Raw genomic sequence first — 16,084 nt, 5'->3', positions numbered from 1 at the left:
TTCCCGGAAAAGAAAACCTGATGGCACATTTGCAAGGTGCTCGCCAAGCCAAACCCGCAGCAGCAGCACCGAGATTTTAGGGGAGCGTGAAGGAGGGAATCCCGACGCCCCACACACGCACAAACACACACACCGAGGTGCCTCCGTCAACAAAAGGCGAGCAGCAGCGTCTTTTGTCTTCCCCTTTTAAGGGGAGGAGGAGGGGAAACGACAGAAAACTGAGAGGAGGGGAAACAAAAAGGGGAAAAAAAAAACACACACAAAAAAAAACCAAAAACACCCACACACGCAAATAAACATGAAAATGAGAACAAAGTGGCCGGGTCGCACAAAGAGCATCACCACCGGCGGAGGGGACTATTTGCCGGGGGCGGCTCCTCTTTCATTCATGGAATGGAAGGGGAGCCGCTCCCGGCAGACAGCTCCCCAAAAGTGGGGGAATACCCCCCACCTCTGCAGCCCTTTAAACACTGGCAGGGAGGAGTTAACCACAGAAGCCCGCAGCGGGTGAAGAACAGCGGCAGGCGGCTGGGCTGGGGGTAAGGAAGAGGAGGGGGGTATTGTTCCAGTAGGAGGAAAAGCTTCGCTTTCCCTCACCTTGTCACGAAGCCGCTCATCCTAAAGCAACCCCCCCCAGCCATACCACCCCCGGCGGGGCGAATCGCGCCCCCTCCCTCCGGCTCGTCGCCGCTGCCCTAGAAATGCCTTTGTTCGCGGATCCCCCCTGCACGCCCACTGCCGGGGTCTCGCACTGCTTTTATGTCTTTATTTTGGACGGCGGCGCATCCCGCCCCCCCTCCTTCCCCCGCCGGCCGCCCTTCTGCTGATTCATTTCCACCGGCGGTCCCCCTCGGGATGGGGGGGCGGCATCTCCTCGTTATTGTGGCTCGAGGAAAAGCGATGACCCGGATTACCGGGGGTGGACGCCGGTAGGGGGGCAGAGCCAAACGGGATTACACAGACTGGATTACCGGGAGCGGTGCGGGGCTGCGAGTTAAAGGGACAGGCGGGAGCCGTGTCCGTGTCACGGAGGCAGGGAGCCACTGCGCGTCCCGGGCACGAGGGGGAGGAGACCGGCGGAGGAAGTTGCCCGGCCCACGGTAGAGCCGGGGAGTGAAGGGTTCGCATGGGCCGGGCCGCAGGCGGTGTGCTGCAGCGGAGAAAGAGGGACGGCAAGCGGGTGACACGCAGGGGGAGACCCGCAGCCCCGAGCGGTGGCGGCCTGGCCGCGGAGCAGACCCGGCCGGTGACTCACCGACTTGAAGGACGTTATCGACGCAGCCGCCGTCGAGCAAAGCGATGCCCCTGCGGAAGGGCAGCCGGTTCTCGTCGGCGGCAGCGGCGGCGGCGTCCATGGCCCCGCCAGGCGCGGCGGCGCCCCCAGGACCGGCGGCAGGATCCTCGGCGCCGGTGTTGAACGAGGAGTACATACAGATCTCCCTCTCGCTGCGGGGGAAGGACCAGTACACGATCCTGCGCTGCACCGGCTCCGGGATCCGCTCGAACCGCTCCTCTACCCGCTGAAAGGGCCACTTCTCCGCCACCTTGCGAGCCGCAATGTCCAGCAGGGACTCGGGGCTCTGGGTCTTGCCGAGCGGCAGCAGCCCCAGGGCGGCGGCGGCAGCTGCGGAGGAGGGTCCGGCACAGAGCGCGCCCCCGCCGGGCCCGGAGCTGCCCGCCCGCTGCCCCGGCCTGCAGCCCGGGCCATAGCCGGGTCTGCAGCAGAGGCGCTTGGCGGGGTGGGGGAGCTGACCGCGCTCCGCCATGATCGCGCCGCTTCTAAGCCGACAGCGGAAGTGGCTGTACCCTATAAACGGCTCCAGGAAGGCAGCGAGGGCCCACGAGCCCCCGGGGACACGCCCCCCTCTGCCCTTATGTGGCGAAGAGGGCGGGGCCTCGTGGCCTCGCGGGCCGCGGGGGGCGGAGCCTTACGCAAATCGGCGTCACAACGTAAATAGAACGGCGGGTGGGGGAAATGGGAAGGGGTGGCGCGCGCTCCCCCCCTCCGCCTTCCCAGCCTCTCCTCCCGTTGATGTCACGCGCGCAAGCCCGGGCGCGCCCTCGCGCGCGTGGTGGGAAAGGGAGGCGCGGCCGGCGGCGCCCCCCGCTCTGCCGCCATATAGGGAATGGAATGCGGGGGCGGGGCGCCGCCGCGGCTGAACCCGGTCACCCCTGCCGGGAACGCCGGCGGGGCGGGCCGGGGCGGGCCGGGCGGCGCCGCGCCGCGCCTCGCGGTGGGAAGTACTGTAGCGGCTGCGGCCGCGCCGGCGAGATGGGCCTGCGTCCTCCCTGAGAGGCGGGCTGCAACAGGTGAAGCCCTTTCCGCCCTGGAGCAGGAGCCCCGATGCGTGCTTATAACAGGGTCTTGAGCTACACGAGTGAGGCGCGCTCCAGGATGTGTTGGTGTTGAGTTTTGTGGGGAGTTTCATTTTCCTTCTATTAGCGGTGGTACGCTAAAGGCCGTCATCCCGGTGCCAGCAGCCGGTTGGCTCTGCAGATGTCAGGGCTTGGAAGCGCTACGGGAGAGCCCAGGCTCGGGGCAGGGCGGCACGGACCCGCAATGTGTCATTTGGACGCGATGAAGGCACCGTGTTTGCCCAGGTGGGTCGTGAGGATGTGGTGGCACAGCGGAGGGTCATGGTGTTTTCGGTGATCTTTAAAAACCGTGCCGTTCGGGTCTGTGGCGGCGCCTCAAATATATGTATAGATATAGACATATGCTGAGGGTCCCGCGATGCTGCGTGGCGGAGCGCTGCTCCCGCCGCCGCTCCTGGAACGCCGGCTGCTGGGAAGTGCCGCCCGGCAGGGATCGAGCAAGCGCGGACCACAGCGCCTTTCTGCGCAGAGAGGCTGTGGGCTGGGTGTCCTTGCAGAGCGACTTCGCTTGACTTCTGTTCCACTAATTAAACTTTAAAATAAACATTTTTGGTATTTTGGAATTTTATTTCGGGAATGGGATTACGCTTTGATGTTTCATGGTAGAGCAGTCGCCATTTTTTATTAACCAAATTTAAAACCAATTTTTTTTTTCACTAATTAAATATTTCGGAACTATATCTTGTAAGAGGCATTTTTTGGCGGCTTGCCGTTGAAAACAGCACTTACTCGCATGCCATGCCCTGCAGAAGCCGTAATTGGAGCGGCTTCTCTCCGGCAGGCTGGTTTTCCCAGACAGACTACATTTTCCATGATGCAGCGCATGCCGCCCCCAGCGGGGAGGCGGTTCCGCCAGGGAATGCGGAGGAATGTCAAGCGTGCCAGGCATAAAGTCTAAGAGGTGCAAACAACATCGCCGTGGCTCGAAACTTTGTCGTCTCCTTTTTGTTTGCATCAACTTCCCGCCTTCCACCTCCGGCTGGAACAGGAGTTTATTTTGTAGTCAAGCGATTGAAAAGCTTTGCAGAAACTGCATTTTCCGTTAAAAGTGTGGTGGAAATTGAATGAAATTTAGCAGACTCGCTGACTGATTTTTAAAGAAAGATTGACAGAAACCTGAGATGGTTTAGAATTTGCACATTTTGGAGAAGGGGGGGTGTATGCCTTTAAACTTCTAAACAGTAGCAATACTTGGAATACTTCGCGTATAGAGAACTTTTTTACATCTAGGTATAGACCTGCGCTTTTGGTGGAGGGGAGGGTTAGGGTTGGGGATTTTTTTGTGTTTTTCTTTTCTTTTTTTTTTTTTTTTAATATCCTAATAGTTTGGAATTTCTTCCTTTGGGATCATGAAACCTACCTTTTGTGTAAGAAATGAGTTTAAACTGATGCTTGTGTTTCTGGCTATGGACTTCACAAAATAGTTACTCTTGAGAAGCCAGTTTCATAAATTCATAGATAGCTTGCTGGAATATTAACTGTCACATTTCTCATTTTAGGCATGCTTTATAAATGTTCCGCTGGATTTATAAATTTAACTCCAACAGAATTTTGGAAGTGTTAGGGAGTCCGAATGCTGCAGACTGGAGAGGAGCTTGTAGTACTTTCTTTTACTATTAATATGGCTTTCATCTCAGCATTTCAGAAAGAAGAGATATTAAATATGTAGACAGTAGGAAAATGGAAAAAAATGAACTTCATGATTGCATGTGTGTGAAAGAAGAGGAAAATTATTTTTCACTCCATCACTTATTCATAAGTAACAACTGTTCGCATGTCAAAGCAATTTTTCTTCTCTGTTCTACCACTATTTCTGTTTTAAATAAGCATCTAGCAAGTCAGTAAAAATACTCTTCCAAATTGGGTAATGGCTGTTCTTTACCAGGTCTTAGCCACCTGCTGCAATAAAAATAACACTAATGCCACTGGAAGAATTCTTCATGTCAATAGTCAAGAAACTTTGCAATAAAAACCAAGAAGAGTGAGAAGAGTGACAAAGAACAACAAATCATCCATAATAAGCAGATTAACCTATATGTCAGTTATCTCAACTTAGTCTTTCTTCTTTACATATCTGGGCAGAAATTTTTAAATTCACTAAAGAAATCCCAGAGAAAAGCAGGTGGAAGAGCTCACAGATCCACCTCTTTGATCTGTCTACCCCTCCTCAGGAGTAGCTACTTCCTGTTGAGTCTGTGTATAATAACAGACACACAGAATGCTGGTGAATCTTTTTAGTTTCTGGGCTAGTGAGCAGAAGGAAGAGGCACCTTTGCTCTTGTCATGCCACCACAGGCACCAAATGTGCTCCACTTTTGGCTGCAGCTGCACTGGTGTAGCACTTGAATAACTTGCAAATTTTCATCTGAAGTGGAACTTTTGTACTGTGAGGTTTGCCCCAAGTTCCCTCCACTTTCTGAAACCAAGTGGGAAGATGTGTTTACTCCAGAGAAGAAATCAGGAAGTGTTAAAGACATATCTAAGCTTTCTTTCAGTGGATATTCTCGAGGGAAGACCTTACGGAGCTGAGCATTTCTTGTTTCCATGTCACCGTTTTGGGAAGTTTCTATTCCAGAGCTACGCCGAGAAGAAGGAATGGCTGCAAAACAGCAAGCTTAACTTGGCTAACTTCCTGCATGTAATCAAAGGCTATTCTGTGAGCTGCTTGGAAAAACACCTTTGGCCACTATGCAGTGAAATTCCTTCCTAATAATCTTTTCAGAGCATTAGGCCGGTTGTAGTCAGTTTTGCTCATTACAATAAAGTATGAAAGGCTTGAGCATTCCACCAGTTGTTCTAATCTAAAAGGAAGGTCACATACACCTGCACAGTTGTCTTTGTATGAAACACACCAAGGTCTAAATGTTTAAAAACAATGGCAGGCAACATAATGCTGGCCAACATAAGTCATCCCAGTGGTTAAGTCTTGTCAGGAAAGAAGAGACTGGGCATTCCTGCATTGACGCTGGACAAGGGTCTGGATTCATGCACTGCATAAAAGATTTCTAAACTCTCAGAGGGTAGGGGGTCAAAGACAGAGAAGGAGACTTGGGAATGGAGGCTGGAGGGTTCTTGGAGCTAAAGCTATGAGGAAAAAAAAGCAGGAAAAATTGAGGATACAGGACTAAAATAATCAAAACAAGAAAGAATGATAGACCTCCTGAAACAACTGGATTTACAATGCTAAACCGAATCTTTTTAAACTTGTTTCTGTGTGCCTTTTTATATAACAAGAGGTTTCATTTCTTGGAAGAAGGCTATAGGTTTTTCAGATAACAAATGTATTCTAACATCATGTGAAAGCTTAAAAAAACCTACTGTATGTAAAGGTTATCATGCTTTGCCGTGTAGTGAAACTGGGAATTTAAATGCAGGAAAAGCAGACAGAAGTATGAGTGTTGATGAAATTACCATTTTAAGATTGGCTGGTGAAGAAAGTAGTATAGTTGGTCACTGTACTCAGTTTTACAATTCTACTGTTTTATAGTTTTACTGTTTCATAAAACAGTTTCTTGCATTATGTTCAGAGGCTATTTTTAATTTAAGACCTAAAAAAAGAACTTCTGTGTTTTGCTAGCCTTTTATATCAAATACTTTAGGATAAATATTGCTAGCTCTTTAGAGTTTCTTTGTTGAAGTGGAAATAAACTGGCAGCACCAAATGAGCCCTTTCAAAGAGCAACTTTTATTTTAATTAAATTCCATGTTGATTCTACAGCTGGAGTTAGAGACTAACTAGAATCTAAAAGCATTTAGAAAAATCTACTTTAAATACTAAGCATACTTTGCCCATTTTCTAGAATAGTCAAAAGAAACAAACATCTAAAACTGGGCTAAATCCTCTTGACATTAATTTCTGTATACTCTGCTTTTCTGTAGCTCAATACTTAATGTATGAAGTCATTCTCAGATGGACTGAAGAGGAAGGCATTGTTTGTGCCATAGTCCCAGAGCTGTGTGAATTAATGCTGCTCTGTATTTCCTCTAGGACTGAGCACATTCAGTTTACATTTATTGAAAATAGATGCTGGGAATGAATTATTTGTTCCTTATATGGAGCCTTGTGTTGAGATACCTGTTGAGACAATTTAGCTCGCTACTAAGTCACTAGGGATAAAAGCACCACTGTTACAAGCAAAATAACAATGTGCAAGAAACTTCTTAAAATTAAATGTGTTACAGTCATTTAGATGGTTCAGAATATTGAGGTCTTGGAAGACTGGAGGAATAAGAGTGGCTCCCCTTTCTTCAGACTTAGTATTTGCATAAAGTCAAAAAGAGAAAGTCTTGCCTCAGAGGGAGCTCTAGATTTAGTGTCTCTCTGGGTTTGTTGTGACCTTATTTAGATCTGAGTTGCAAAATTTATGAATACTCAAAGTAAAAGCAGTATATTACCCTCACGAGTCTTTGTAAATGCTATTTTAAAAGTATTATCTTTTCCTAATATTAAAACAAAAGAATTTTATTAAAATATTGGACATCTTTCTTAATTTATTCTCTCTGTTTAGTGTAAATACTTACTCCCTTAATTGTGATTAATTGATTTAAAAAAATTTCCTCAAAACTTCATCATCTTCTAGTCAGACATTCTCCACCAAAAATGGGATAGACTGGTCTAGAAGTTATCAGGTGCAAAATGCCATTGCTTGGTCTACCAGCATGTGTAGGAATACACATATACAGAAAGTGAAATGGGCTCGTGATTTAAAAGGGAACATTAGGGCACTGCCTTCTTGTGGATAAGCATACTACATGAACAAGTCCCCCTTTTCATCTCCTTGGGCTTTCTCCCTTTTAACTGCACTTCAGACTTCTTGCATTGGACCAAGGAACTATTTTGCAGTATCAGGCCCAGTAATTCTTGGGCAGAAACTCTGCATGAAGGACATAAAATCTTCAATATGATATTGTCTCAAAGTAAAAGACATTGCTTACCTAAATTTTAACCTATAGCAAAGAAACAGAAATTACATAAACTAAAATTTTCAGAAGAGCTTTTCCACATGCTAAGTGCTAGTAGAATGATTTTTAAATGGCTTTAAATAAAAAAAAGAAAAACCCGAAACAGTCAAAACCCTTCCTTCTCCGATTTCAAGGATCACCAAATCATTTAGTTTCTAAAAGACTTCCAAGGTCTTTAAGTCCACCCTTTTGAATGATCACCACCTTGTCAACTAGACCATAGCACAAAGTGCCAGGTCCAGTCACTTCTTGAACACTTTCATGGATGCTGACTCCACCACTTTCCTGAGTAGTCCATCTCAATATTTGGCAACCTTTTAGTGATGAGATTCTTTCTAATGTCCAGCCTAAACCTCCCCTGGTGCAGCTTGAGACTCTGTGCTCTTTTCTTGTCACTGGTTGACTGGGAGAAGAGCCTGACTCCACCTGGCTGCAGTCTCCTTTCAGGCAGGCGTAGGGAGTGATAAGGCCACCCCTGAGGCTCCTTTTCTCTATGACAATCACCCCCAACTTCTTCAGCCATTCAGGACTTGTGCTCCAGATCCTTCCTCAGCTCTGTTGCCCTTCTCTGGACCTGCTCCAGCACCTCATGTGTGCTTCCTGAATTGAGAAGCCCAGAATAGGATTTGAGGTGCAACCCCACCAATGCTGAGTACCAGTGCTGATGATCCCTGCCTGGCCCTCCTGGCCACACCATTGCTGATCCAGGCCAGGATGCCATTGGCCTTCTTGGCCACCTGGGCACACCCTGACTGATGTTCAGCTGCTGTCCATCAGCACCCCCTTGTCATTTTCCATTGGGCACTTTCCAGCCACTCTGTCCCAGCCTGGGACATTGTCTTGGGGCTGTTATGACCCAAGGGCAGGACCCAGCACATGGGTGAACCTCACACCATTGCCCTCAGCCCATGATCCAGCTTGTACAGATCCCTGTGCAAAGCCATCCTTCCCTCCAGCAGATCCGTACTTACACACAACTTGATATCTGCAAATATACTGAGAATGCACTCAACCTCCTCATCCAGATCATCAGAAAATATATTAAACAGAACTGGCTCTATTACTGGCACCATTTCCCACCACTCTCTGGGCCTGGCCAATCCAGGAAGGTGTGTACCTGTCCACTCCATGGGCTGCCAGCTTTTCCAGGAGAATACTGTGGGAGACAGAATGAAAGATTTGCTGAAGTCCAAGTAGGCTACATCCACAGCCTTTCCCTCATCCATTAGGCAGGTCAGCTGGTCGTAAATGGAGATCAGTTTGGTCATGTGGGACCTGCCTTTCCTAAACCTATTCTGGGCGGCCCTGACCCATTGGTTATTCTGGGTGTGCCAGTGATCGTATCTAAGATGATCTGTTGCATAATCTTGCTGGGTGCTGAGGTCATGCTGACAGGCTATAGTTGCCTGGATCCGAGTTCCAGCCCTTTGTGTGGATGGACATCACACTGGCCAACTTCCAGTCATCTCTGACATCCCCAGACCTCCCTGATTAGCCAGAACTGACTAAGAAGTCAGAGTCCAGATTAATGTGTGATGGCAAGAGAGCTGAACATACAAGGGGACAGCTTAAATATGCCAAAATCCGTAGCTTCTGCTTGTGTGCTATAGAGATGGGGTGGGGATGGGAACTGGGAATGGGAAACTGGCCTTTCAGTAGGATCCATGCTGTGCTGGTGTACCCTTATTTCAGCAGCACAGCCAAAGCAGTCCTAGGAAGAGGAAAGTACAGCTAACTGGACAGCAGTTTCCATGGGTGCCAATTTTCTCTGAACTTCTCAGCCTTTATCAATTATAATTGAGGATCTGCAGAAAGTATGGAGGCAAACAAAAGGCTGAGATGGCTAAGCAACACTATAATGGTTCCTGTTGTAATGACTGTTATTCTTTTAAAAAGCTCAGGTACAATACCTGCTTCCTCTTACTTATTTCCCTAGTGATTGCATTTAGCAAGCTGGGAAAAATGAGCTGGACTATATTTTTTTTCTTTAAAAAAAATTCAAAATTTGGTTTAAAATTTGGTTCCAACTGATACTTAAATTCTTAGTGTCATGGTTTGACACTGGCACAATGCCAGCGCCCCCATGAAAATGCAATCTCTCGATTGCTGTGAAATGTGATTGTGAACAGAGAAAAGCAGGCCCAAGCTTAATGACAAAAAAAAAACTTTATTAAGCTACTACTACTATACTATTATAAAAGGAAAAAGAAAGAAAAAACACACACAAAATTCAAAATTAAAACCTTCCTAAGCATTCCTCCTTCTACCACCCAACTCCAACAAACTACAGCAAGACACAATCTGGACCCCAATCAGGTTTCCACCCTCCAGACAATCGATACTCAGTCCATCGAGGGAGAGAGGAGCCCCTCCTGTGCCACAGACGCCCCAAGAAACACAGCTGCCACATCCTGTGTTTCCGTGTCGCTCATGGCACCGCCCGGAGAAAAAGTTTGCAATGGTGGCCCTCTCCTTTCCATGCTTGGTGCTCTCACCACCAATGCATGGATGGACAGACTGCTTTTAGGATTTTTCCTTTCAAGGATGCCCTGCCAAGAGGGGAAAAATCAACAGTTCAGTTTTTCATTTTTGAGACCACAGTCCCCCCCATTTTTCCCCTGGGGCCGAGGGTCGAACAGAGATCTTCTTCTCTTAAGACAGGGGGCACCACCACAAACCTCCTTAACTTTTCTCTGTTCATTCCACTTCTGTCATTTCCCAGCTGAAGCAGATCTCTTTGGCTCACCGGCATCCTCCTAAAATACAGTCTCTCTTGGAGGAGAAAATCGGTTCAGTCTGTGGCTACCAAGAAAAAGTCCAGCCAAAAGCCACTCCATCATCTCCTCCCACCTAGAATTTCTCCTTCCAACATCCCAGGGTCCAAGCTGTCTCTCTTCCTCTCTTTCAAACAGAGGAGGAGAAAAATTTCACAAAGCTTTCATTTCTCAGGAAGGGTTAAAAGTCCCGACTCCCTGGCTGGCTCATTGCCCAGGCTCCAGCTCCCACAGGCATCTGGGCACCTTGCGGCCCCCCCACTCTTCTCCTTCCCGTGGTGAACTGCTGACAAACCACTGCTGTCTCTTTCTCTCGAAAGAGAGAGAGACTCTGGGGGTGGGGAATGGAGACATCCCAAATTTCTTCACCCTTCCATCTGTAGGGGGCCAGCCCGGTTCCAGCCCCCTCCACCCTTGGGCCTACTTCAGTCAGGCCACGGGCCTTCCTCTCCCCCACCCAGCCACGGGCCAGGCAGGGGAGAGTCTGCACTGCACACTGACTGGAACCAAAGAGAGCGAGTTCTCCTGGGAATTCTGCTTTTAACCCCTCTGTGTTCTCAGAGGCGTGTCCACCTTCAATTGGTCAATATTCAAATTGACATTTTCTGCCGGGTGCTCTCTTCTCCCCTCTGCTTTCCCTTGCCCTGGCTAGCCCTGGGGAGAAGGGGAGCGGGCAGATCTCCAGCGCTTCCCGCTGAGTCCTCACGGGTTTTGGGCAGCGCTGTGTGGGTTTGGAGAGCAATCAGCGAACCCCACGGCGGTTTAATGAAGAGAGTCTTTCTCCGGGGGGCGAATTCCGTTTTATTGCAATCCAACAGGGAAAACAATAATCTGAAGGGAACCAGGCGGGCCGCGCCGGTGTTCGTCTGAGCCGCGCGGACAGGCAGGGCGGGGCGCGCTGGAGCCGGCCGAGAGAAAAGCCCTGGGGGTGGCTTGGGCGGGCAGCAGCGCGCGCTGGTGCCAGCCAGGAGAAAGGTCTGAGCGCACTGTGCGCACGGACTAAGTACGGGACAGGGGGAAACTGGGGCAGCCAATGGGGTAACGCCATGGGGGGGTTTGAGGGTAGTGGGGTACGGGGGTACATCCAATGAAGGACGGACAGGTGGAGGGTCCCAGGTCGTCTGTCTATCGCCCGGCGTCCCGGGTGGAAGATTCCAGGTGTGGGGGAGGGATACTGAGTGACAGACAGGCATTTGGGGAAAACACAGTGACTTGGCATTTCTTGGGGACAACAGACCCGCGGGGAGAGACGGGAAGACCCAGGGGGAACCGTTACAGGACCAGGGGTACATGGACCAAACTTATACATAATGCAAATGTAATAAAACCTAAAAAACACAGCTCTACACTTTTCCTTCCGAGAAAAATTCTTTTTCCGTGTCAAACCACGACACTTAGTTTACTGGGACTGAAACACCCCATCAAGATTTACAGACAACTCTTTTCTTGGGTTGTATCAGAGACAGACTTACAAGGTAGTGTTCTATGTACAAGGGCTTCTGTATAGTTAAGACACCCTTTGAAATTAAGAGACCAAGGTTTTTCTGTCTGACAAAAGAATTACACTGTGCTGTCTTGTCATTTATTTGGTCAGAAAGGACTGTATGCTGAGGAATAGTTAATAAAGATCAAATCAAGGGTATAACATTTTGAAGGGTTGTTTTCCCAATTTCTTTTTCCAAACCTAGATTGTGTCTTATATATGTAAAATCTGGGCCTTTGTCCCAAAACTATAGAAAGTATTTGAAATTTTGCAGCCCAAGTGCTAATTAGAGTGCAGTGTACTTAGATCTATCCCTGCAACACTGACTGAGCTGTGGAATACTGCATCTGTTCAGAGCAGTCAACTTTCAAGGTTAAACACAGCTTACTGAAATATATCTTGAGCAACATTGATATACTTGCACTTGTATTTTGTATCCCACCTCAAAGTGTTATCATTATCTGGTTGTCTGCTTCTATCCCTTCTTTTTCTTTCCCTTCTTCCTTTGACTGTACTTTGCTGCTGCCAGTCCATTGTAGACTCTGTCCCTATTAAAGAGACAAAATGGGTAAATTTTCCAAACACTTGCTTTTCCTTCTTCCTATTCTTCCTGTCCCGCAGTCTTGGAAATTGTACTGGAGGTAATATGTCAAGCTAAGCCTTGTAATCAAATTCAGAAGATAGAGATAAGCTATGGTTAGAGCCTGCAGTAAAATTTTGTCAGAGAAACTGATACTTCTTTTTACTTCACTACCTTCAAAGACTTCAGTGGAATCCCTTTCTTAGAGCAGGGATTTAGGTTTTTTTCTACTGGTCTGTGACTAGACAACATTTAACCTTTGAAGTTGCTTTGAATAAAAACATATGATTTTTGAAGTTGCTTTGGATAGATTTTTTTTTTTTTTTTTTTTTTTTTTTTTCCTGCTCCAGGGATTAAGATGAGCTGAGAGATTCACCTCTCTGCACTTCAACACTTGGAATAATAGTGGCACAATGTGGTCTTACACTTCTGGACACTTAGTGTTTTGAGCCCTTCCAGGGGAGTATTAAGAGTTCCAAGAATTTTTGTCCCCACGCTTCTTTGCTTTAATAAATTATGCAGGACTCATGGGACAGCTGCCTTATTGCCAGACACTGTCTTCTGCTGGGCTGTATTGGGGTGCTTCGGGGAAATAGATGCACTCACTGTGTGTGGTGTGGTGTGGTTCAAGCACTACAAGAGTTAATGAGTCAGTGTCTGCAAACTTAGGCAGATGTCTCCATCAGTCACCCTGCAGATGTTATCATCCATGAGCAGGAGGGGTAGAAATCTCTTCTGGTGTTTCACGTAAAATATATTTTCTAGTGGTTCCAAAAATGGAGCCTCTGGGCAAAGACCTGGGCAAAGCCTCTGAATTCCCCCAATTATAGTAAAGGTCCAGTTGTCGTGTTAGTGTTCCAGCCTAAGACAGAAGACTATCTCTAGGAAGAATATTCTCCTAACTCAGAATTGCTTCCCAGTCAGTAATTTTAGTCTGTGATTCTGAGAGCTTTGTTACAGACATCACCAAAAGAATTTTGTTCTTGTGATTAAAGTGGTTCTGAGAAGCAGCAGCAGCACAGCCTGAGCATGGTTTCACATTCGGGACAGCAGTCCAGGCACCAAAACTAACCATGTGCACACTTGGATGACCAGGTTTGCACGCTGCTCTGATTTTCAATTTATCTCTGCAAACATAAAGTCTTTGATTCTTTTAAAACAAAATTTTGCTTGCTGCAGATGAATGACTGCTTTTGAAGCTCACTAAAAAAGCTAGAGGTCTTTTCTTTCAAAAGAAAACGAGAAATCACTAGGATATGAGGGGTGGAATAAGTGAGGAAGAGAAGGCAGAACCAGAGTAAGATTTGCGGAATAAATGCAAAAACACAATTCCTTGCCACCTCCACCCTCTAATTGGTATTTACCACTAGGGAAATTGTATATAGCATCAGGAATTGATTATAGCATCAGGAAAATCCTCCATAAATAGCTCTGGGACTTGCAAAAGCTGCAGTTTTCTCTTCCAATAATTGATACTGTGTGACATCTTCCATACTCATGAGTCGCAGTCATCACATCTGCTAAGGGGGAGAGGGCAACTTCTCCCTTTGCTCAGAACGTGTTGTCTTGTCTGCAGCGGTGGTCCTAGAAGTGAAGAATTGCTACTAGGTCTGGGCACTTCTTAGAAGGCATGGTGTCCCCTATACTATTTGGAAATGAAACCTGCGATCTGCTTAGTCAGAGTTTAAGGAGTTTAAATGAAAAGGAACCAGTTTAAGTGTACCTGGGGATTAGTATAAGTTGCATTATTGCCTGTGAATGAGGGTTTATTCCATACTGTTTACTAAATGAAGAGTATAACCATGGCAACATTCAGGACATGCTCTGTAAAGATCTGCCAATGAAATTCTGAAATTTTAGCATTCAGAAGGCAACTGTTTAAAAGTAGCTTGAGAACTGAAAAAGAATGTTTCAGACTACAGTCCATACAGGAATACACTTTGTGTTCTGCAGCATGACAATTATGCAAAATTTACCAGTTTGGTTTATGCTGATCTCAGCAAGAATGTTTGTGGTACCATTTGCACAGATCTTACTTTGATGAGTGAAATCATAATAGTATATAAATATTAATATCCAGTGGTGATTCAGACCACATAACAGCTATAATTTTGTGTGAAGTATACCTAAAAAATACTAGCTTTTTATGATCAACAGTTTCAAGTTCACTTGAGGAAAAAAGTGAAGAATGACAATTCTTAGACAAGATGAAGGTTCTACTTCCTGCACATAAAGCAGAAAATTGTGGGATGAATGAGAAACAAGGAGAGTAATATAAAAGGAAGTTCTAGATCTGAATTAGTCCCCTGTCATCCCAGTTAAACTTTGTCTAATAAATACTTTTTTGTTGTCACATGTTGTGATGTTCTTGCAGAAATCCTTTATACTGGAATTTGTGGTGTGGCAGAATTAAAGTTGATTGAATTATAGCTTGCTTCTTCATGTCTCTCTGCAGGTCACTGCTTTCTGGAAGAAGCAGTCAACACCTTTGTCATTGAGTCATGCCAGCTCTTGCAAGCAATGCTGAACAAAACACTTTTTTATATACCATTGGATATTGATCCAGTGATCAATATGACCTGCTGATTAGTAGAATATTGAGTAACTGGCAGCCAGAAACAGAGCAGTAAATGCAGGATCCTAACTGAGCAAGTATATGCATATTTGGATTATTTTAGGAATTATTTTTTGCTATGTGTTATTTAATGCTTGTTTTAAATTACATCAGCATTGTACAAAATTATTAATGATACTCATAGATGACCCTAAGGATTGAAGATATAATAAACAACAAAGATAAGTCATTAATACAGACCAGATGGCTTTAATAAGTTGGATGCGAACAGACAAGTGTTTTGTGGATAACTATTAAAGTAAAATAATTGTGAACAGAGAAAGCATGTCCTTTTTACTCTTGTATTTATGACCTTTACATTTAGTCTACACATCAAATTCTAGATCTTCAGAACAGAGAAATCACCCAAATATGGAACCACTGAAGGCCAGTTGAACAAGTTGTTCTAAAAGTAGAATTATCTAGTCAACAGCCTTTTGTTTTAGGTGAATCTAAGCCTCTAATTTGTTGTCCTGGGTTTCCATGTATATTTTGGCTCTGATCGTCTCTAGAGTGTTCTGTTATATTACTTGCTTATGCAATATCTCAGAGTAATGCTAAAACATCCCCATGCTATAAATTGACTCTACTTTTAAAATTTGAGCCAGTATTTTAAAATATGCCTTATACCTTAGATTCATCACTGCTGTTACCTTTTCTCTGTCTAGCATAATCTTTTCACATGTACTGCTGTAACAAAAAAGGGAATAAAACCATGTCTGCAGACAATTCCCTTAGTCTAATCATCAGTCATGTTATTGCAAAGCTAATGCTGCTGTTGCCTTTCTATCTTGAGAAACTTATGTTTTGCTGGACCTAAGAAGAACTGACGATGCTGGTTTTCTACCTTTTTTTTTCTGTTCACAACTTATGATTTGGGAATTTGGAAGGAGGAATGAAGAGATGCAGAGAGATTTGTCAAGAGAGGTGACAATGAATGGACTCTTAAATATGGTACTTTGGTCAAAATGCCTTGTGTAAATCTTGGCTATGCTAAAAGAAATTCCTGGGGATTGCATAGACAATACTAGTTATATGTTTGCACTGAAAATTTCTTTTTAATTTGCTTTTTGCAGTTTAGAATTCAAGAATACTTAGTATTAAGGAAAGGTTGAGAGAAAAGCCAGAAAAGTCATTGATTCATGTGGCATGATACAAGGAAGCTTTTCCTCTTTATCAGGCAAAACTATGTATAGACTGCAGTTCAAAAGTATTTGCCATGAAATGATACCTGGCTTTTCCATCTGGTTGACAGACATAAAAGGATCTGATTGCTGAATGTTGGAAGCTGAACA

General features: G+C 45.8%; 1 protein-coding gene and 1 long non-coding RNA gene across 5 annotated transcripts in view; one reads left to right on the top strand and one right to left on the bottom strand.

The window, feature by feature from the left end:
* The window catches only part of ZSWIM6 (zinc finger SWIM-type containing 6), a 107,007-nt gene extending 105,196 nt beyond the window's left edge, over window positions 1-1,811 (bottom strand). For all 4 annotated transcript variants that reach the window (XM_030259031.4, XM_072922600.1, XM_032744590.3 and 1 more), the window contains exon 1: window positions 1,256-1,811. In XM_030259031.4, the coding sequence (XP_030114891.4) occupies window positions 1,256-1,766 (511 nt within the window). In that variant the 5' untranslated portion in view covers window positions 1,767-1,811. The remainder of the gene's footprint in view (window positions 1-1,255) is intronic.
* On the top strand, window positions 1,754-15,518 carry LOC115491283 (uncharacterized). Its single transcript, XR_012053131.1, has 2 exons — window positions 1,754-2,601; window positions 14,631-15,518. It is a non-coding gene; the product is annotated as an uncharacterized lncRNA (long non-coding RNA).
* The last annotated feature ends 566 nt before the right edge of the window (window positions 15,519-16,084 follow it).

This window comes from Taeniopygia guttata, chromosome Z, assembly GCF_048771995.1.
Source record: "Taeniopygia guttata chromosome Z, bTaeGut7.mat, whole genome shotgun sequence".
Classification (NCBI taxonomy): domain Eukaryota; kingdom Metazoa; phylum Chordata; class Aves; order Passeriformes; family Estrildidae; genus Taeniopygia; species Taeniopygia guttata.
This window is presented reverse-complemented; position numbering and strand designations above follow the sequence as displayed.